The sequence below is a fragment of the Chiloscyllium plagiosum genome, unplaced genomic scaffold (genome assembly GCF_037043375.1).
Source record: "Chiloscyllium plagiosum isolate Xiang-an unplaced genomic scaffold, Cpla_swu_hap1 HiC_scaffold_48, whole genome shotgun sequence".
In the NCBI taxonomy this organism is placed as follows: domain Eukaryota; kingdom Metazoa; phylum Chordata; class Chondrichthyes; order Orectolobiformes; family Hemiscylliidae; genus Chiloscyllium; species Chiloscyllium plagiosum.
This window is the reverse complement of record NW_028270186.1, coordinates 25,984,533-26,006,200: the sequence shown is the minus strand read 5'-3', so window position 1 is coordinate 26,006,200 and position 21,668 is coordinate 25,984,533. Positions and strand designations below refer to the sequence as shown.

Genomic DNA, 21,668 nt, shown 5'->3' with positions numbered 1-21,668 from the left:
TTCTGTTGAATTATTAAATGCAACTTTGAGATTTTTTATTGACATGAATTAACAGTGTCCATCAGTGCAAGTGAAATGTTTACAAAACTCGGTTTACCGCTGGATTTATCGACTGTTCTGTTGATGATCTTCAATGGAATCGCTTCATGTCCCACCACACAGGAGTAAGAAGCACCGCTGGCCCACTCCTCCGCTGTAATGGATAACAGGCTGTAGATGAAGAAGGAGGTGTTGTCACTCTCCGCTATCACCTCGGTGTTCTTGTAGTTATTGGGATTCACCGGCTTGTCATTGTTTGTCCACTTGACGAAGATCTCTCGGGGGGAGAAACCTCTCACTAAACAGGTGAGGGAGAGAAACCTCTGAGCGGAGATTTCTTCTGTTGGTGGCAGGAGGACCGACACTGATGGCTCCAGCGGATTAATCACTGCAGAATATAGGAGACAAATATAAATGAACCAAAAAAAATCCTGAACCAATATCACAATTTCACTAAATATTAAAATACGCCATGTTTAATTTGGGATTTATTCACTTTTGTTTTCTAAAGGAGCAGTATGGTACACATTCTGTTCAGTAAAAAAAGGAAAGTTTAATGTGAAAGTTGTCTCCAAGTTTCCAGCCCACAACGAGGACATTCTGTCCATTTGTCATTGCTGATGGTGACATCACAACCCAGGCTTCTTCCCACCTTATCTGACTTAATCAGAATACAATATCCTTTGGTCCATCTTTTCCTTAATCAGCTACTTAGCTATCCTGCCTTCAGATGCATCATTAATGGCCCCAACGGTGTTGGTTCATTTCCAATCAAAGCCTATCATTGATGTAACTGGATCTGGATTACACATGGGATCCTTTGTGCTTTAATCTCACCGCTCACCTTTCTCCTTGTGGATGGAGTCTCTCAGCGGAGTCGGTAGATTCTGATGGTACACCACACATTCAAAAGTAACGCCACTCAGCCAGGCTTCAGTAGAAATGTCTAATTTGCTGATCACGCTGTCGGGATTCTGTCCAGGCTGCTCAGCAATCTCTGATTTCAGAGGCTTCTTTTCTTGTTTCCAGGTCACATTGACTCCAGAAGGAAGATTGGACACAACGCAGGTTAACGTCACCATCGCCTCCAGTAAGACTTGTTCTACTGGTGGTGGGAGGATTTTAACGGTGTTAGGGTGGCACTCGGTATCTTCTATGAAACAAAAATCAAAGTCAATGAAAAATGCCCCTTTCTGATACAAACAGCCAATCTTCAGATTACTCCTTCACAGGGTGAAGACACCACCTTCAAAATGGCAACTCCAACTATTCTGAAACGATGCTTACTATTGTTGATGTATTTTGATCTGTGAAACATTTGTGATTACCTAGGACATACCCTGTGTAATTATTCCGAAAGAACACTGGCTTTGTAACAAGTGAAACCTGTGAAAAAAGTAAAATCATCAAAGATACCATCATGTAACCCATGGAATGACCTTTCTTTCGGAGTTTGTCTCTCACTTAAGACCATCTATTGATACTTGTGACAAGAGTAATCTGAATATAATGAGTTCATTTCCATGTTCATAACCTTTAGGTGCAAGTGCTGCTGGTCACGTTGACTGCCAAATCAAATCCCAAATTTTGGACAAATTATAATAAATAATAATTATTCTCTTTGCAGAGTTCTAAAGTGTTACAGAAGCAGTGAACAGCCATGGAAATTCTGTTCATTATATTTAACATGATTAAAAATACTTTGGGTTATTGGTGTGATGTCATTCTCTAATTTATGTCATTGTTCCTCGTGGGCTGTGTTTGGAATAGATCTGAAAACAAGACATTGAGTACAGCATTGGATATCGAGAAGGACACCCATCTCCTTAAGTCTTTCCCTCCATTTAGTTAGTTCATAACTGGTCTGTACTTTCACTTTATTTACCAAGCTGCATTTTTTAATTTCTTCATAGAGCAGGAGAGAAAAAAAACAAACAAAAGCGTCTTAAATTAATCTACAAACGCGATGGAAATGTCACTAATTTTATAGACATCCACTACTCACTGTGTAAACATCGCCACCCCAAACCAGGCTAAATCAGCCTGTCTCGAGTTCCTAGTTCATTCATCTCTATTGTAGCATTCCCACCAGAATTTATTCTCCTGCCTCATCCACTAATTACAGAGAGCATCTTAAAGAAGCTCAGTGAGATCACGTTTATCCCAGTTCATCAAATGTGATAGCCACTTGGTCTGTGGTCTGATCCCATAAATAAAGTTAAAGAGCTCAGTACCAGATAAAAATCGATGTCGTACAATGTCCAATAAACAGGTCATTCCTGAGCAGGGAATGAAGAATTGAACGCATTTTGATTTATTTTCAAGTAAGGGTCACTGCATATTTTAACCACGTCAATTTGATAGAGGATCAGAATAAGGCTGTTCGGTCAATCCAGAGTTTAGATCAGAATGATGCTGGAAAAGCACAGCAGGTCAGGCAGCATCCGACGAGCAGGAAAATCGACGTTTCGGGCTAAAGCCATTCTCCTGCCTTCTCCCCGTACCAAACAAGAGCCGATCTATCTCTGACTTGAATACACACAATGGCCTGGCCTCCACAGCCCTCTGCAGCAACATGTTCCACAGACTCATCACCCTCTGGCTGAAGAAATCCCTCCCCATCTCAGTTCTAAACGGTGCCCCTTTGACCCTGAGACTGTGCCCTTGGGTCCTAGTCTCGCCTACCAGTCAAAGCATCTATTCCACATTCACTCGACCTCAGTCTCTCAGTATTTTCTATGTTTCAATCAGATATATCTCCAATATCCCCCTCCACCCCAAACTTACCCTTGAAGCGGCTACCAGGCAAGGATTCAGCACTCTGAATGCCTCTCCCAGCATGGTCAGGCAACAAACTATTTAACAAAGCTCACTGTCTCTCTATCTATCTTCAACAGAGAGGAAACATGCTTTTCTGACTTGCCAAAAGGTTGAATTATGAGCAATGCTAATGTAACACTCAAACTGAAATGGGATACGTGGCATGTTGGGAAACGAGAAGCTGTACCGTGCTGTTTACTACGCCTGATAAATTAGTGTGTTTGATTCACATCAGAGTTCAGAGTGATTTGTCGCTCTCTCAGTGTGTGTCTCTTACCCTGGAGTGCGGTGATGTTTTTACTTTGAGTGTTCTCTCCATGAGTGACCTGGCAGGTATAGACCGCGCTGTTGTACCATTCACCATAAGGGACCATCAGCCGACTCGTCACCGAGAAGTTCCCGTTCGCCTCACACACGGGAGACGTGAAGAAGCCAGAATCCAAGCGTCGGCCATTTTTCAACCAACTCATGGAGATTGACTTCGGATGGAACTCGATAATTGAACAGACGATGGTTGCAAACTTGCTGCTTGCGATTTCTTCACTGGAGCTCACAGTTAGGAGAAGAGTTGGTTGGAGAATATCTGGACCTTTAGGAAACACATCACATACATTATCTAACGAATTTCATAACAAATACAATCAGTTCTCATATATCAAGGTTTCTTGTGGTTAATGGACACAGGAATCATAATTGTGCAGAGTGCTGGAGAAGCTGGGATCCACACAGAAAGATCAGCAGGACAATGTGAAAGGCTAAAGTTAGAGGACACAGCAAGGGAGTCAAGGAGGCACAGAAACTATAGGCCGGTAACATCAGAAGGGAGATAGCAACGTTGGATGGTATTCGTTTTAATGACAGAGTCTGATGAACAAGGCAGACGAATTACTGGCATAAATGAAGATATGATACCGTTGCTATCACGGAGACATATTGAGAGCCGGGCAGGAGTGGCTATTCAATATTCCAGGATTTAGTGCCTTCAGGCGAGACAGGGAAAGATGGAAAATGATGGGGGCGGGGGTGTGCGGTACAGAATGTTGCTTCTGTCGCAATTCTGACAAGAGTATTTTAGGCTGTAAAGAGAAATGAAATCATGGATACCTCCTTGAACAAAGGCAAATGGACAGTACTTCAAAACCAAAATACAGCAAACATAACTACTGGGAGAGCACGATAGACCTTACTATTGGTCCAAAATACCAAGTGCAAATACATGGGCAAATTTCAGAGACATGTAAATTAAATAGGGGAATGAGAAAAGAGGTTTTTAACTTCCTCAGCATAGGCTTGGATATTCATTTTGTCAAAAATTTAGAGGGAGCACAATTCTGAAAATGCCCCCTGGAGAATATTTGAACAAAGTATGTGTTTAATACAGTGAATTTTAATCCAGACCTTGCAAGAGAGGGGTGAACCGGAACTTAACTTTAGGGAATGAAGTGGACCCAGTGGGTAAAACAGCAATGGTGGAGCACTTTGCAGACAGTGATGGTAAATCAGTTGGATTTCAGATTGTACTGCAAAGGAATAGAAATTGGTCCAAAGTTCTGAAAAGGGGAAGGACAGTTTTAGTAAGATCAGGTAATGACTTGACCAGAGTGGACTGGAAGCTGACACTTATTGGTAAATCTGAGTCAGAGCAGTGTGACACATTTCATAAAGAGATAGGAAAATCACAGGGAGGACATTTCCCAGGAAGCCACTGCGTGGGACCAAGAATGCAGTGGGCTCTGGACACCAAAGGGCATGGAGGGGGAGATAAAGAGAAACAAGGGAGGCCTCCGGTCTATACTGAAATCTCAAAACAATAGAAACTAATATGGAGTACAGAACGTGCAAGGGGGAGTTTGAAAGACAAAGGAATTAGAAGAGCAAAAAAGACCATGAAAAAATAATAGCAGTCAAAATAAAGGAAAATATTTTTAAAAGTTACAGACTCATTCATAATAAAAGAATTATTCGGGAAACAGTAATGCCCATTAAGTGTTATTATTGGAGTGGAGCCGGAGGATTTGGTTGTGGTCAAAACGAATGTGTTGTGTCAGTGTTCACTAGGAAGAGGGACAATGTGGGGACAGAAATCATGGAGGGGTATTGTGATGTACTTTCAGAAATTAGGACACATGACGTGATGTTCTGTGTTGTCTTGCTGAATGAAAAGTGGTTATATTTCCAGGGCAGATGAAAAGTATACCAAGTGGTTGAGCGATGCAAAGGATGAAATAGTTGGGTCGCTGACAATAATTTAGAATTCCTGTCTGGCCACAGCAGTTGTGCCGAGTGAGTGTAGATCAGCCAACGTTGCACTGTTATGCAGGACGAAGGAAGGGATAAATAATGAAAACACAGATCTGTCAAGCTAGTCTCAGTGGTAAGGAAACTATTGAGAAGTGAAATTAGTTTTCATTTGCAAGATAAATCAACAATTTTCAGCACGGTTTTATTGAGAGGAAGTCATGTGTAACAATTTGATAGTAGTTTTCATAGAGATAATTCGATGTCCAGATGATAGCAATAATCAGAGCCAATGGGATCCGAGTTAATTTGACAGATTGGATCTAGAACTGGCTGAGTGATGGGAGCAGGCGATAATAGTCATCGGGTGTCTGCGTGACTGGAAATCTATGTCTCCTGGTGTTCTGTGGGGATTGGTGTTGATTTCCTTGCTATTTCTCTTACATACCAATGATTGAGATTCAAATTTAGGAGGATTAACCAGTGAATTCACAGATGAAATGAAAACTGTCATGTTGGTAAATCATGAGCATAATGGCTTTAGATTGCAGGAGGATATAAAAGGGTTGGTTGTATGTGAAGAGAAAAGTTGCAAATGGAAATTATTCTGAATAAATGTAAGGTGATGTAATTCGGCAGAAGAATCTGTGAGGTATGACGTTTTGAATAGTGGAACCCTGGAAAGGCCTGAGGATCTTTGGTGCATGTACCCACCGATCCCCTATCGTACTGTGTCGTCTGGATAAAGAGGCTAAGAAAGTGGGAGGATATTTGCTTTTATTAGCCTAGACATTGACAATGAAGAGTGGTGAGATGATACTGGAACTTAATAAAACACTGGTTAGGCCATACTGAAGCGTTGTGTGCATGTTATCGAAGGAATGCGATTACACTGAAGGCAGTATTGATGAGATTTGCCAGGATCTTGCCTGGGTTGGAGGGTTTTAGTTATGAAACTAGTTTAGATGGACAGGGGTTTTCCTTGGAGCAGAGGAGAATTAGGGAGAAGATTATCATGATGTCTAGAATTATTTTAGGCATAGACAGGGTAAACTGGATGAAACCTTTCCCCTTGATGGAGAGATCAATGCCTCAGGGGCACAGGGTGAAGGTAAGGCCAGGAGGTTCCAAGTGGATCTCAGGGGAAAACAAAATCAAACAGAGGGTGGTGTTAGCCTGGAGCTCAGCACCTATAAGCCATGTAGAGACTGAGCCCTTCATAATAAGTATGAAGTATCCTTGCAAGGGCAAGTCACACAAGGCAATGGATCATGTGCTGGCACATGAGACTGGAATAGTTAGGTGGCTGTTATTGATAGGCGTGAATTGGGTGGATCAAAGGGCCTTTTTCCTGTGCTGTATAAGGTGATTCTGTGAAAACGGTTATAAATAATGCCTTATTCATGTTAATCACAGATGATCTGTTTATCTCAGTTCCCACAACACTTACCTGGACATGGCATTACTTTGCTCTTATGTGACCCGCTGTGTTTAACCTCACAGGAGATTTTGCTGGGGCAATCTACCGCTGAGTCGGGCAGGGTTAACTGGCTGCTCAGGGTATAGGTTCCCTTCTTGTTTCTCACTGATGGGTAAGTCTTCAATCCAGTCGTGATTAGCTCCCCACCTTTCTTCCAGGTTACCTTGGTGACGTCAGCGGAATAGTCCATCGCCAAACAACCAAAGATCACAGAACCGGTGTTGTGCTCCTGACAGGAGGAGACCAGGCCATAAAGCGTGGGGGGAGATGGTGTCTCTACAATAGAATGACCAATTGAGGATGTTAGTTTCTGTTAATTTGACCTTATCAGTTACTCAAATGTATCCTCAGCTGTAAACGTTTGCCAGTATGCTCCCGCTGAAGTCGACAGCATAACTGGGGTTTATTTTTGTTTCCTATCAGTTGCTGATCATGATCATTGGTTCCCTCTTTAGAAACATGCCCTCGACCTTGACCATTACCATATAGTTTAGGAAGAAGAACATCCTGCTCCCACCCCAGTAACTGTTTGAAGACACTTTCACTGGATTGCTGTGAAGAGCAGAGACATTTCACAAAAAACAAACCAAGGAAATGCAGATTCATCGAAATTCTACAGTGTGTGCAAACAGGCCATTTGGGCTAACAAGTCCACACCCACCCTCTGAAAAGTAACGCATCCAGACACATTCCCCTACCCTATTATGCTGCAGTTAACCCTGACTAATGCACCTAACCTCCCAATCACTGAACACAACATTTGCAATTTCCCCTAACTTGCACATCTTTGGAGTGTGGGAGGAAACGCACACAGACGTGGGGAGAAAGTGCCAACTCCACACAGACAGTCACTCGAGGCTGGAATGGAACCCGAGTCCCTCGCACTGTGAGGCAGCAGCACTAACCACGGAACCAGCGTGCTGCCCCACGAGGTGCCGTGCTGCTGGAAATACCCAACAGCTGGCAGTACCCCCGGAGAGAAGTCAGAGTGAATCATAGAACATAGAACATTACAGCGCAGTACAGGCTCTTCGACCCTCGATGTTGCGCTGCCCTGTCATACTAATCTGAAGCGCATCCCACCTACACTATCCCATGTACGTCCATATGTTAGCCCAATGATGACTTAAATGTACTTAAACTTGGCGAATCTACTACCGTTGCAGGCAAAGCATTCCATACCCTTATTACTCAATGAGTAAAGAAACTACCTCTGACATCTGTCTTATACCTATCTCCCCTCACTTTAAAGTTGTGTCCCCTCGTGTTTGCCGTCCCCATACTTGGAATTCAGGCCCAGTGAGCCTTCCTCACTTATCAATGCAAGGTAGAATGTTCTCTCTGGGAGGAAGGTCACTGCAGCAGCAGCACAGGCAGGATCTGAGCACTGGGACGGGGAGGATGGCTGTCACGGCTGAACTCATGCCAATTGTCTGGAAGTTGAAACATCTCATTTACAATTATCTGAATTCTGGAGGCCTCTGAAAAATGGAGGACCATTAAGGTTCAGAGACTTTGGAGTGTTACAGCTGAGTATTTACGTAAATATGATTTGAGAAATGAACAAGTAATCTTTAACTTTAATAACTATCAAACTGACACACAGTTCACCACCAAACCTCATGTCTCAGACTAACCACTGCACTTACTCTGTCTAGACCTAAATTCCCACTCACATTGACAAACCCTACCCTGCTATACATCCATTCATGCCCGGAACACACAACCCCTATCACACAAAACACATCCAAGGCAATCCATATTGGTAGTGTAGCTGAGCAGAGAGATCTCGGTGTCCATGTACATAGATCCCTAAAAGTTGCCAGCCAGTTTGATAGAGTTGTTAAGAAGGCATAATTTGTGTTGGCTTTCATCGATAGAGGGAATGAGTTTCAGAACCATGAGGTTAGGCTGCGGCTGTACAAAACTCTGGTGTGGCTGCACTTGGGAGTATTGTGTACTGTTCTGGTCACCACATTATAGGGAGAATGTGGAAGCTTTGGAAGAGTTGAGAGGAGGTTTACCAGGATGTTGTTTGGTATGGTGGGAAGGTTTAATGAGGGAAGGATGAGGGTCTTGAGGCTGTTTGTATTTGAGAAGAAGGTTGAGAGGTTACTTAACTGAGACATAAAAGATAAACAGAGAGTGGACAGTGAAAGTCTTTTTCCTTGAATAGTGATGGCTAGCAGGAGAGGACATTGATGACAGATGTCAGAGGTTGTTTCTTTACTCAGAGAGTAGTAGGGCCATGGAACACACTGCCTGCAACAATAGTACACTCGCCAACTTTAAGGGCATTTAAAAGGTCATTGGATAAACATGTGGATGAAAATGGAATCGTGTAGGATAGATAGGCTTCAGATTGGTTCCACAGGTCAGCGCAACATCGAGGGCTGAAGGGCCTGTACTGCACCGTAATGTTCTATGTTCTATATTCCAGATGGACATATGATCTCAATTCCTTTCAGTCATTTACACTCCTGCCGCCCTGCACCTGGCCCATGGTGAGTCTGGCCCTGACTGGACCTGGCACCATCATTTTCACAACCTCGGACAAAAGCCCACTACCCAAGACGTGACCTCAGTCCATGATCACTGACCTCTCATCTTACCCAAGTCAACCTGTGCACATTGCATCCCAGCTCCTTTCGCATCTGTGCTTTACAACCCACCATTTTGCCAGACTCTGAGCTTTGCATTTTGACAACACGTCCCCCTGTCACTTCATTACAGTGACCTTCCACCCCTGAAACATCCTGGCACTCTGCCCAGCTCTACGCTAACCAGCCTGGCACACTGCCCACCTCTGCACTAACCAGCCTGGCACACTGCCCACCTCTGCACTAACCAGCCTGGCAAAGACAGACCTCCTGCATTTCAGCTCAAACTACCCCTCACCTACCAAGCACAATTCGACCAAATTATCCTGTGACCATTACCATTTACCTTGATGCCACCTTGCCAGACAGAGTGCATGCAAGCTTACCCAGCAGCCAGCCAACACCTCACAGCCTACCAGCCCAAATTCTCCCACATGCCCAATCTAGCCCCTCACTTGCTCACCACCTTCCAACTTTGAGCCTACTCCACCATAAAGTCAGTGAGTCATAAAGTCGTACAGCACAGAAACAGTTCCTTTGGTCCAGCTCATCCATGCTGACCAGAGTTCCCAAATTAAACTAATTCCACTTGCCTGCCTTTGGCCCATATCCATCCCGACCTATCCAGTTCCTGGAGCTGTTCAAATGTCTTCTAAATGTTGAACCTATCTCTGCATTTACCACTTCCTCTGGCAGTTCATTCCAATGTTTTGGACAGGTACAACATGAGGCTCCAACTCCTGCACTCAGTGCTCTGACCAATGAAGGTACATGTGCCAAACACCTTCAACACACTAGCTACTTGAGACAACGCTTTCAAGAATCTATGAGTCTGAACCCTCAGTGTCCTCAGTGTTCAATATCACTACCCAGTGCCTTACCATGAACTCTGTAAGACTCTATGAGTCTGGACCCTCAGGGCCCTGTGTTCAACATCACTATCCAGTGCCCGACCATTAACTCTGTAAGTTGTGACCTGATTTGTCTTCTCAAAAAGAAACACGTCGTATTCATTTAAATTACACTCCATCTGCCACTCCTCAGCCCATTGGCCCAGCTAATCAAGATCTCATTGTACGTTTAGATAACTTTCACTGCCAATTATACCACCAATGTTGGTGTTACGTGCAAACTTACAAACCATGCCCCATTCCATGTTTTCATGGCTTTCAACCAATATTGTACCCTGTTTGCCTTTCTCCCACATATCCGGAGCATTTTTTTAAGGATTGAAGGAATCTATCTCCTTATTGAAATCATTTAATGTTTTGTCCTTAATCAATTTCTGTGGTGGAGAATTCCAAAGCTTCACCATTCTTTGGCTGAACAGTAAACAATCAGGTTCAATATTATCGGTGTGTTGGGAAGAATGGTGAGCAGCAAGATTAATGATGATCCCATGAATGGAATAGCATTCTAGAGGGGCCGAGGGGCCTTCTTCAGCTTCCATTTTGCATGCTGACATGTCCCTTCGGCAGCATGTTCCAAAACTGTGATCCTTGAGGATAAGGGCGCACATGCATGTAAATGCTTCACCTGAAAGCTCTCCTCCAAATTAGACTTCAACTTGACTATCAACTATTTCTCTGCCGTTTCCTCTTCCTCAATCACAGCCATGGGACTCACTTCCTAACAGCGCTGTGAATGTGCTAATACCACACAAACTTCAGCAATTCAAATAGGCTGATGATAACTGGTTTCTCAAGGCGATATAAAAAGTCTGACACTTCCACACCTGTCTAGAGATTCAAACAACCACTGGAAGAATTGAAAATTATTTGAGGCACTTGTGTGTCTACACAAGATGACATGGTTTCCTTTTGTGTGATTTGACTGTGTTTTCACAGAATGAACAGAGCTATTTCTTAATCATGTAATAGGAATGAAGCTTCCCTCATTTTTAGCAAGGCAATCACACATTATATTTCCTTATTCCAGGGAAGTATAGTGTAAAATTAATGAAATATGATGATTGGGATGTTTCAATTGGAAATTGTCAGAGATTGAAAGTTTACTTTCATGAGCAATTAATTCCAGCCTCATTGTGTCACAGTACTCACAGGAATGTCTTTCAGAAATGGTGTCTCCCTTTGTTACGGGCAGTCGAATCAGTAAATCTGGGATAGTTTTTGCTTGTTAATAAAAGGTGTTGAAGAGTTTTAGCCAAAGGGAGACCTGTGGATTTAGCTCACAGATGCTCCATGATCTAAGTAAGTGGTGGAACAGCTCGAGGGGCTGAGTGCCCTCCTCTTGCTCCTACCTTCCTATCATTGTGTCATTCATTAAGCTAGCACTGGCGGCGAACACTTTTTATTAAAATATTTCAACAAATTAATTGTTTCACACATGCTTTAAAAAAAAACCTTCTGTTGATTATTTGGAACGGGATCATTGACATTCTCTATCTGAGTGATCAAAATAACTTCCACCCACTTACAGCAGCCACTGCGCTCTGGAGTGTGTTGTTACTTCATAATAGTTTCTTGTGAAACTAGAGCTCGAGATCAGGGCGGTCAAATTCAATGATTCTCTGATATTTAATATCTCTGAACATTCGCAATTTGTTCAAATGCATCTTTTCTCTGAAGAACGTGCTTCATCGAACACAACTTATTTCAATGAAACAACAAACTTTAAATGCTAGAAAACCAAAATAAAGACAGAAATTTCTGAAGAAACTCAGCAGGTCTAGCAGCTCCTGGGGAGAGAAGGCAAGGTTAACCTTTCGCATCCAGAGAACCCCTCCCCCCCTTCACCAAATTGTTTTCATGTTTTTGGCACAAGAGCTCACACCTGTTGAGATAAACAGTGATTACATTGGCTTGACTCCTGTTGGAAAAAGAATTCTTAGCAGAGATACTGGATGGTCTGAGATAGCAATTGAAGACCAACTGAAAAGCTTTCACCATCTGCTGCAAGTGTTGGATTCAGCGGAACTCCCACCGTACTGAACAATCAAATTCAGCTCCAGCACTGGTTTAATATAAAGTAAAACAGCCTAAGCATAATCTCATCAAATATGCTTCGAAAATGATTCATTCTGGATTAGTTATAAATGATATTGTCATAACAGCAAGTCAAAAGCTGGGATTTCTTTGAGCACTTACTCCATTAACACCATCTAGCGATGCCCAAAAGCTTGTGAACAAATATTGATCTGGAAAAAGCTGCTAACCACCAAACTTCTGTTTAATATCTAAGAGACACAAGTCAGGACAGCGATTGAATAGATTTCATTGGCCTCTGTGAGTGGAATTCCAACAAACACCCAGACATGTCAATCTGCTTTCTTGCACTGAAGTAACCTGATAAGAGATTGTGTTACATACCTCTCTAACAGGTTGTAAGTGAACACAGGCCACCTGGCACAGAATCAGGGACTCTACTACAACATCACAACAGACCTGAACACAATGAGCTTGACACTATCACGGAGAACACAGCCCACCTGTTTTGACAGTACATAAACCATGTTAGTTATTATCACCTTCCAACAACCAGGGATTGTTCCAGAATGTTTGTACAATGAAAGTACCATTTCAACATTTATCGAAGAATGCTTTGACAGCAGCTCCAAATTGTTCAAACTCTATGGGAACTACAGAGGAATAAATTTAGGAATTGCATGTCACTGGATGGATTCCAACCTAGAACTCCCTTCCTCTTTCCCCTGTGAATGTTGCTGCACCAGACGGTCTACTTAGTTTGGAAAAGATTAAAATGTTTTGAAGTGTAATATGACCGTTGCCAGTGACATTAAAAGCTGATAATAGGTTTTCAAATAATAAGATGCAAAAAATTCTGATTCTACATTGTGCCACGAAACATGTCCTGCATAACTGAGGCACAAAGAAAATATGCAGCATATTTCCCTCTGCCTCGCTCAATCAAATATCTCTTGTTGCCAACAACCAATTTCAAAACACTTGCTATCTGCCTTTTGTTCCTGAAACGTTCGTTCTGATTGGAACAACTTAGTCAGGGCTCTCAATTCTGAGGCACCTAATCGAATATTGTATTTCTGGCAGATAAAAGTGGTTTTGAAGCTCAAGATAAAATTGAACTATCTGAGATTCAGGTATCCGAACTGGACAATTTACAAATGGTCAGGACCATTGACAAGTTAGTCAGAGATAGCACTTAAACAAACTGCACAACAGACTTAATCCTAGAGGATACATTGCTCAACTCCTCATGTCAAATATATTCACTGTAACTGAACATTCATCAGAGGAACTAACCAGTGGATTAATGTGAATGAGAATGTGTTCACAATGAACATAAATAACCACTGAGTTAATAAACTTAATAAGTCATTGTATTTAACAAAATTATTGAGGTGGGAAATATCGCCAATTAAAGCACAGATCCGGAGGAAATGATGATTCTCTAAATTGTTTTTACATATTCTTAAAACGTTCCTTGAACTGTGGAGATTTTGCATGCACTGCATAAAGTCAATACTGCATTCCAGTGTGGAAAGCATTTCTGTTGAAGGAATTAGGGCAAGGTCATTTTTTTGTTAACTGCTTTTAATGAACGAAAATGTTTAAAAAGGTATGAATTGAAAATATGCTTCTGTCTGGAGTTGCCCACTTTAGCGGATGTCTAAGTAAATGTGGGCACTGCTGCCTCACAGATTCAAGTACCCAGGCTCGGTTCCAGCCTCGGGTGACTGCCTATGTGGAGTTTACACAATCTCCCCTGTGTCTGTGTGTGTTTCCTCCCACAATCCAAAGATGTGCATGTCAGGTGAACTGGTCATGCTGTATCGTCCATCATGTTAGGTGCATTAGTCAGGGGTAAATATAGGGAAGGGGAATGGGTCAGGGTGGATTACTCTTCAGAGGGTCGGTGTGGACTTGTTGGGCCAAATGGCCCAATACATACTGCAGGAAATCTAATCTAAATGATTGTCACACTTAACTAATGTGAGCAGATTCCTTCCGATCGCTACATTGCAATAAATCGGTCAAGTATATTAATTAAAATAAATATTACTCTATTTTCAGTGTCTGAATAAACCATGTGCTCTGTTATCCTCTAGTTCATGTCTTCTGCAAATTTGTGAACACTGCATCCGTCTGAACACATCGATGTAAAATGAATTCTCTGCGTTTGCAGCAAGCACTCCCATGGTTTTAAGAGTAGGGTTCCTACAGTATAGAAACAGGCCATTTGGCCCAACAATTCCACACTGACCCTCTGAACAATAAGTAGCCCACCCAGACCCATTCCCCCTAATTTATATTTACCCCTGACTAATGCACCCTAACCGACACATCCCTGAACACTGTGTACAATTTAGCACAGCCAATCACCTGACCTGCACATCTTTTGGACTGTGGTAGGAAACCAGAGTGCCCGAAGGAAACCCACGCAGACACAGGGAGAATGTGCAAACTCCACACAGGCAGTCACCCGAGGGTGGGATCGAATTTGGGACCCTGGCACTGTGAGGCAGCAGTGCCAACCACTGAGCCACCTTGCTGCCCTGCGAGGTCATGAATGGATTATTTTAATTAATTCAAAATTTGGCCTTGGTCACATAATTCACTATAGCAGTTGCTCCGAAAGAATGACTCTTCAGTTGATATTTTGTTGTAAAATGTAACTATTTATTTAAAATGCACAGATTGGGAACACCTAAAGCACTGTGCAGATTACATAATTCAGTTAATGTTTTATTTTATCCAGTAAATCTAGTTTAATCAGGGACATAACAATTAATTAACTCAAGTTACGTGTGAAACTGATCAAAGCAGTGAAACTGACCTGTTCTTCATAGAATTGAGCAGAATTTCCAAATGGTCTTTGCCAATGATCTTTTCCAGCCAGAAAAATATGTATGCAGTGTACAGCGGAATTGAAAGGTGTGTGTTGATCAATTATAACACAGTCATGGCATTTTTGCTCAAGAGCAAGAACTATTAGAACATTAGACTTTTGGAATTCTATTTATATTTCTCTATGACTTGTAAACTGTTAAAAAACACACCCTGTGATTGATAGTGGGGTTCTGAATTTGGATTGTAAAGCATGGATTAGATTAATCCTTAATTATTACTTTTAAGTAAAAATGGCGCCCGAAGGTATCTGTTTTCCCTTCATTTCTAAAACCTTTGCGATTTGCCTTTCACTTAATAATAGGCTTTATGAAATTTCACCTCGCATGCTGATTGCATTGAATGAGGAACCTGGAGCGGTTCACTGTCACCAACCGTGTTAACATTGCAAAAACAATGTAGAAACCAGAAACGGTTTCCCAAATATAACATATTTAATGTTACCCAAGCACAGTCCCTCCTCAACAGATCAATGATCACCAGATCACAACATGGTGTGTTTGCAGCAGAACTAGCTCTGCAAACATTTTCAACAGAACCAAGAACATGATGTAACCTCACAAAAAAAAACAAATTGAAGTCTAACAAAGCTGTTCAGAATCCAGCAAACTAATGATTAAATTGAATAGAAATAACAAGTCATAACAGCAGCCTTGTTTGTGAGGGGACTTAACACTTAAAGCTGTAACGTTTCTGGCAACAGTTCAATTTATTTCCAACCTGTACACCCTTCCTGATCATGACAATCTTGTGCAGCACACAGTAGAGCGGTTGAAGGCATATATTGATTAATCACTTCATGGTCAAAACAAAATTATTGAATGGACAAATATTACCACATTATAATTTTAAGTTAGTTTTAATTACTTAATCTGACCAATTCTGCAGTTTCAGATTTTAGTCCCAAATTTTATTTTGAATGAGGCTACTCAAAACAAAATTCAGTTAGTTTACTATTAGAACTGAGTTTTCTTTTAAAAGTCAATGCATTAAAAACTCGTTTTTTTCATTTCTCACACTTCCGGGTTTCTGCGTTAGGTTGTTTTTCAGACCGTTACAAATGGATGTAATGTTTTCAATCAAGCAGAGAAAAATGTGTCATATAAGTTTAACAAATGCAGAAAAACCAAAGAACTTCACAAATATTGGGAATGAAAAGTAATCCAGAGAGTCAATCTCCTCACCAGAGAGAAAACACCGATTACAGAAAGCATAAAAACGCTGATCAATTTCACAAACTGAATAAGATCCAATCAACTCAATTCAACAGAATCAAGGAAAATAAAATCAGAATCCAATCAACTCAAAACAACAGATTTGAATGAAACATAATCAGAATCCAAACAATTCAATTCAACAGAATCAAATAAAACAATTTCAAAAGCCAATCAACACAATTCAACAAAACCAAGTAAAAATAAAGTCAGAATCCAATCAACACAGTTCAAACCGAACCAACTAAAACAAAGCCAAAATCCAATCAACTCAATTCAACAGAATCAAGTAAAACAAACTCAGAATCTAATCAACAGAATGCAATATAGCACTGCAAGAAAATTTTATGACAGTTTCTAACCTGCTTGTCATCAACTAATTAACAAAATAAATGCGAAAATATAATCAGGGTAAGAACATATATTCACGAAGTGAATAATGATATTTTAGCATATTTTAATCATGTTCAGTAATGTCTCGAACATCTTTGAATTCTTAGCGTTTGTTGTTGATAATAAAACTCACAGTCAGGGTGTCACTGACATTAAACATTATTTATAGCTGACTGATTAAGAGACATTAGGTGTTTCAAGTAACCCAGCCAAACAGAATGCCCATCTGATCAAAAAAAGAGATACACCGAGTAACTGACTCCATCATCCCCATTGTAACTATTTGCTGAGCCTTAACTGAAGTCTGTAATCAGTCTGAACAAAAATCAATCCGAACCAAACCAAACTTAGCACAGAATCTGAGTTTCATTTAATTCAGAAATTAGTCACATGAATAGAAAGTTTTTAAAAAGTCACTAAGAAAGTTCAAGGGTCTTACCTGAAGTCACTGTCACCATGGTCCCTTGGCCCCAGTAATCAAGATAGTCACAGTGTTACATCCTCTGGACTGGGTCACACAATAACTAGCTCTGTATAAAACAAATCAAAAATCTACCATCATTTTAAATTTTCAGAACCACAGCCAAAATAAAGTCACGATAAATCTTCATCACATAATTGCGCTAGTGAATTCTGATCATTCTTGATAAATTTTAATACTGTTTTATACTTCACAGAGTAACACATGAGCTGATTCTCAAAATCCCCAACTGGTGTATCGATAATTACCCAACACTTTTACAAATTAAATAGTGATACTGGCATTAAACCGCACAGAACTAATACTGCACTGCAAGTTAAGACGGTTTGTAGAAGTAATCACTGACCAGTTTCAAACAATGGAGGCTGAATAGGTTTTTGTATTGATCATAATTGCAGTGTCACCCCAGTTATATCACTGTGAGACACGTTGTGTCAAATACTATGACAGACTGTAAACTGTAAAATGCAGAGAATTTCTTCACTTCCTAGAAAGCAGTGATTCAGACTCCTCTAAAAATGATTCAGTGTGTTATTTCAGCTTTTACGATTCATTGTATTTTGAAAGCTTGGAATACTTTTCCAGGTTTGGTCTGTATTTAACTTGACAATCAACACGAAGAAGGTAGAAAAAATTATACATTTGTACAAACTAGCACTACTGGATTGCGTTTATATTGCATCTCACATTATTTCTCGCTCCTGCCATGGTAGAAATCACCAATTTGAGATAAACACTTGTCAGTGGTTTTTGTATGAGGATGTCGCTGTGCACAACACTGTGACCCACTGTAGTATCACAATGATGTAGACCAGTACACTCATTCTCTGTTCTTTACTCGAGGTCTCAATTTTCATTTGAAAGAGCCATTTAGTTCTGATCATGTTTAGAATGAATGCCATAGTTGACATAACAATTAGCAGTGATTTCCTGAGCTGTCAGATATATTAAAACTAACATTTTGTCCGAGCATTTAATTGATGGAAGTGTTAGCAGTACATATGACATGCCCAAAACATTGTCCCATTGTGTCACCAGTTTGCTAGTTTAAATGGTACATTTCCTCTTTGATAGTTTTGTAAGAGGCAGCCTGAGGTCTGCTTCAGATCGCAGTTGGTATAATTGCATTTAAAACTCGTACTGACCGTCAGTTTATGATGGAATTGACAAAATGTTCCCTCGAGCTGTTTTTGAACGGGTCCAGTCCTGGTTCCTCCCGCTGTGGTCTCTTGCACAGTAATAGATGGCGGTGTCTTCGATCTTCAGGTTCCCCATGTCCAACGCGAAAATGTTGTTTGAAGTGTCTTTGGACGCAGTAAATCGACCCTTAATCGCTGGTGCATAGTTACTGCTGGATGAACTATAGTAGTCCAGCAGCCACTCCAGACCCTGTCCGGGAACCTGTCGGACCCAGTGCATGTAGTAGCTGCCAAGATTGAACCCGCTGGTTTTACAGGTCAGTTTCAGGCTGCCTGCGGGACGGTCAGTCTCTGCCTCTGGCTGGGTCAAAACAACCTCCGACTGGACACCTTTAAAAAAGAAAACAAATAAACCATGAGCATTAATGTTGGTGAAATGATAGCTGAGTCTTTTACATTCCTGCCGTAGACTAACATTGAGACAGTAACAAAGAGAGACTTGAACAACAAACACTCACATGATAAGAAAGTCAGTAACAAACTGAGAAAAAGTGTCGACACAATCATTCTGATAACTTGTGGGAAGCGGTTCTGCTAAGATCTTTCTAAACAGATCCGACCCAGGAGTGTTGAATTACGGTCCAGTGCCCAGGATTTATATGGCCATTGGAAGGGGCAGGCTTACAGCTTCCGCCTGTTGGTTTCCTGCTGGAGGCTCAGACTGGATCCTGGTATCAGCTTGGACAGCCCGAACACATGGGGTCATGTCTTTACATGAGGTTCTGCTTAAACATGGACGCATACACATCTTGGGATATTTGTTTTGCTGAATAGCTTCTTTGGAAGTAAATTTGAGTAGCTTCAGGTCTGTTTCACTTGATAGTTGCCTGTATTTTGTTTAAAAAAAACCATTCAACTGGAAGTTAGCTCCCTTTATTTCTACATTCATTCACAAGCAGATAAAACTAAAATTAAAGTTCAAACATATAACTAGCTAATAAAACAGTTCAGATTTTCTTCCCTGGACACTGCAAGTCTCTGTCGCACTAAAAAATAACATGTCATTCATACTAGACATTTCAAAATTCAATTTAGTCAACTGAGTACAGAGCGTGTCCAAAGTGATTATATTAAGAATATTCAATTAGAAGTTAACTCCCTTTAATCCTACATTCCACCACAGCAGATAAAGCTAAAAAGAACTTCAATAATATTATTAGCCAACAAAATGAATGACTTTATTTTTGCTGTCACTCAAAGTCTCTCTCACATTACAAAATAACAAACCATTTCTAATCTGCGTTTCTAAATTCAGTTTTGGCAACCGAATATGGAGCATGTCTAAAGTGACTATGTTCAGAATGTGAGTATATGTCACTAAACAGTTTGGACCCGGAGATTAGAAGCACCTCCTTACATTGCAGAATGTCTCTCCCTGCATTTCTTTTTCAAATTGCTCCGACACTAAAATGCACAGTAAAGGAAAGCTGTGTGCCTGAGAAACAAAATGTGAGTCCGCAGTGATACATAACACCGAGGTAAACATTTGAAAGAGCATCAAATGAACTAGAACAAGACAGTCCATAACTTTTTTTTTAAACCCTCAACGTCTAAACCATGGCAGGTAACAGTCTGGGTACATCAGGAATGTTTGGTTAAGTTAGAGAGTATTACAGTAATAATTACTACGAATGTAGGTTATAAACAGTACATTTCTCTGCTCACTGATAGCTCTGACAGGGCAGTTAACTCATAAAAATCAGCAAAAATTCACGGTTACACTACACCAGTGTTAACCATGTATAAAGGGCCCACTCAGTTTTAATGAGATACATGAATCAGTGAATGGTGTAACAAGTGATGTGAGTTTGAACCAATTGAATTTTGTTAATTTACTTTGAGATGATAACAAATGTTACTGCAATGTGGGATTTTGGATCCATTAACTTCATTTTCAGGAGCTTTAAAGATACTCAATAAACAGGCTGAACTAACCAGAACGTCACTGCATTCAATGTCCTGTTTTCTGATAGTCATACAGTGAATGCTGTATTCAGTGACTTTCCTTTTAAAGGGAGAAATGCCAAGTGAAATGCATCCATTGTGAGTAAATGGGAAAATATAGTTTATTTGGTAGGATTTTCCTTTAGTTGATTCATTTTCCCTTTAATCGGCCGGATCCAATAGTTGGCAGCAATTAAGCTGACGACAGAAAAGGTCCTTGAGTTCCCAGTTTCATTTACTGGAAGCAGGTGGAGTTTCTGCAGTGGATCAAAGATATTTTGTCGCACGGTTGACCAGTTGGTGGAAAGCCAACTGCAAACTATAACCACCGCCTCCGCAGAAACACATCTACTCAGCAGCAATGCTGGAGAAAAGTTTATTTTCAGTTGTGTAACTTGGAGAACTAGTCTCTCCTCTCATTGAAGGAAATATTCGCAGAGTCTCAGACACAACCTAAACATCAACAGTTCATTCAAGGATCACTACAGCACTGTTTAGTATTGAGAAAAATTGATCAATAGTCATAGAGTCATGTAGTGATACAGCATGGTTACAGACCCTTCGGTCCACCCAGTCCATGCCAGTCCTAATCCCAAACTAAACTAATCCCACCTGTGTGTACTTGGCCCATATCCATCCAAACATTTGATATTCATTTACTTATCCAAATATCTTCTAAAGGTTGTAAGTATCCACCACCAAATCATCCCACACACAAACCATTCTCTGTGTCTCTGATATCCTTTTTAAAAATTTTCTGCTCTCATTTGAAAAACGTGTTCCCTATTGTTGAAATCCCCCATCATAGGGAAAATACAGCAATGTCTGGGTCAAAAATTGAAAACAATCCCAGTTCCAAACATTTACAAAATATCACTATGGATCTTCCTCGAATCCAAAAAAGATTGTCCCCTTTGATCAATGATTTATAAAATTTACTCGTGTATCTACTGTGATAGACGTTTTCAAATAACTTCTTAGGTGCAAATTTTTTTCACATCAATCGGATTAAAGTAACATTTCGTGCGCTACGCCCACACACAAAAAAACAAGTTTGTTGACATGAATTGCTCTGAGGAAGTCTACGATGGATTCTTTTATCAAACAAAATTATTTCCAATGTTGTGAGAGCTCGTCTATCTTCTGTGCAATGGTCTGAATTTTAAGTTGTGTCTGACTGCAGATGAAATTGGCTGAAGTGGGTAAAAGTACAGTTTGTGCCTTTCACATTGTGAATGTATATTGCTGACTTTAGTTGAGTAAAGTGATGCTGTTCCAGCATCGTCTGGCACCATTAATTATACCATTAATTTCCACATCACTAACCGTAGGGTCAGGTGGGGTTTATTGATATGTGATATTTTTGAAACGAAAGCTTCGTACATTCCCAGTATGATTCATGTCAATTAGAGCC

The 21,668-nt window shown here is 40.8% G+C and overlaps 1 gene segment (V, D, J or C); it reads right to left on the bottom strand.

Annotated features, from left to right (window-relative positions):
• On the bottom strand, positions 1 to 18,898 carry LOC148135762 (Ig heavy chain C region-like). The segment is given in 7 exon segments: positions 1 to 427; positions 884 to 1,192; positions 3,137 to 3,448; positions 6,548 to 6,853; positions 17,070 to 17,122; positions 18,328 to 18,640; positions 18,769 to 18,898. Coding segments are annotated over 7 exon segments (1,734 nt in total).
• Positions 18,899 to 21,668: the final 2,770 nt, after the last annotated feature.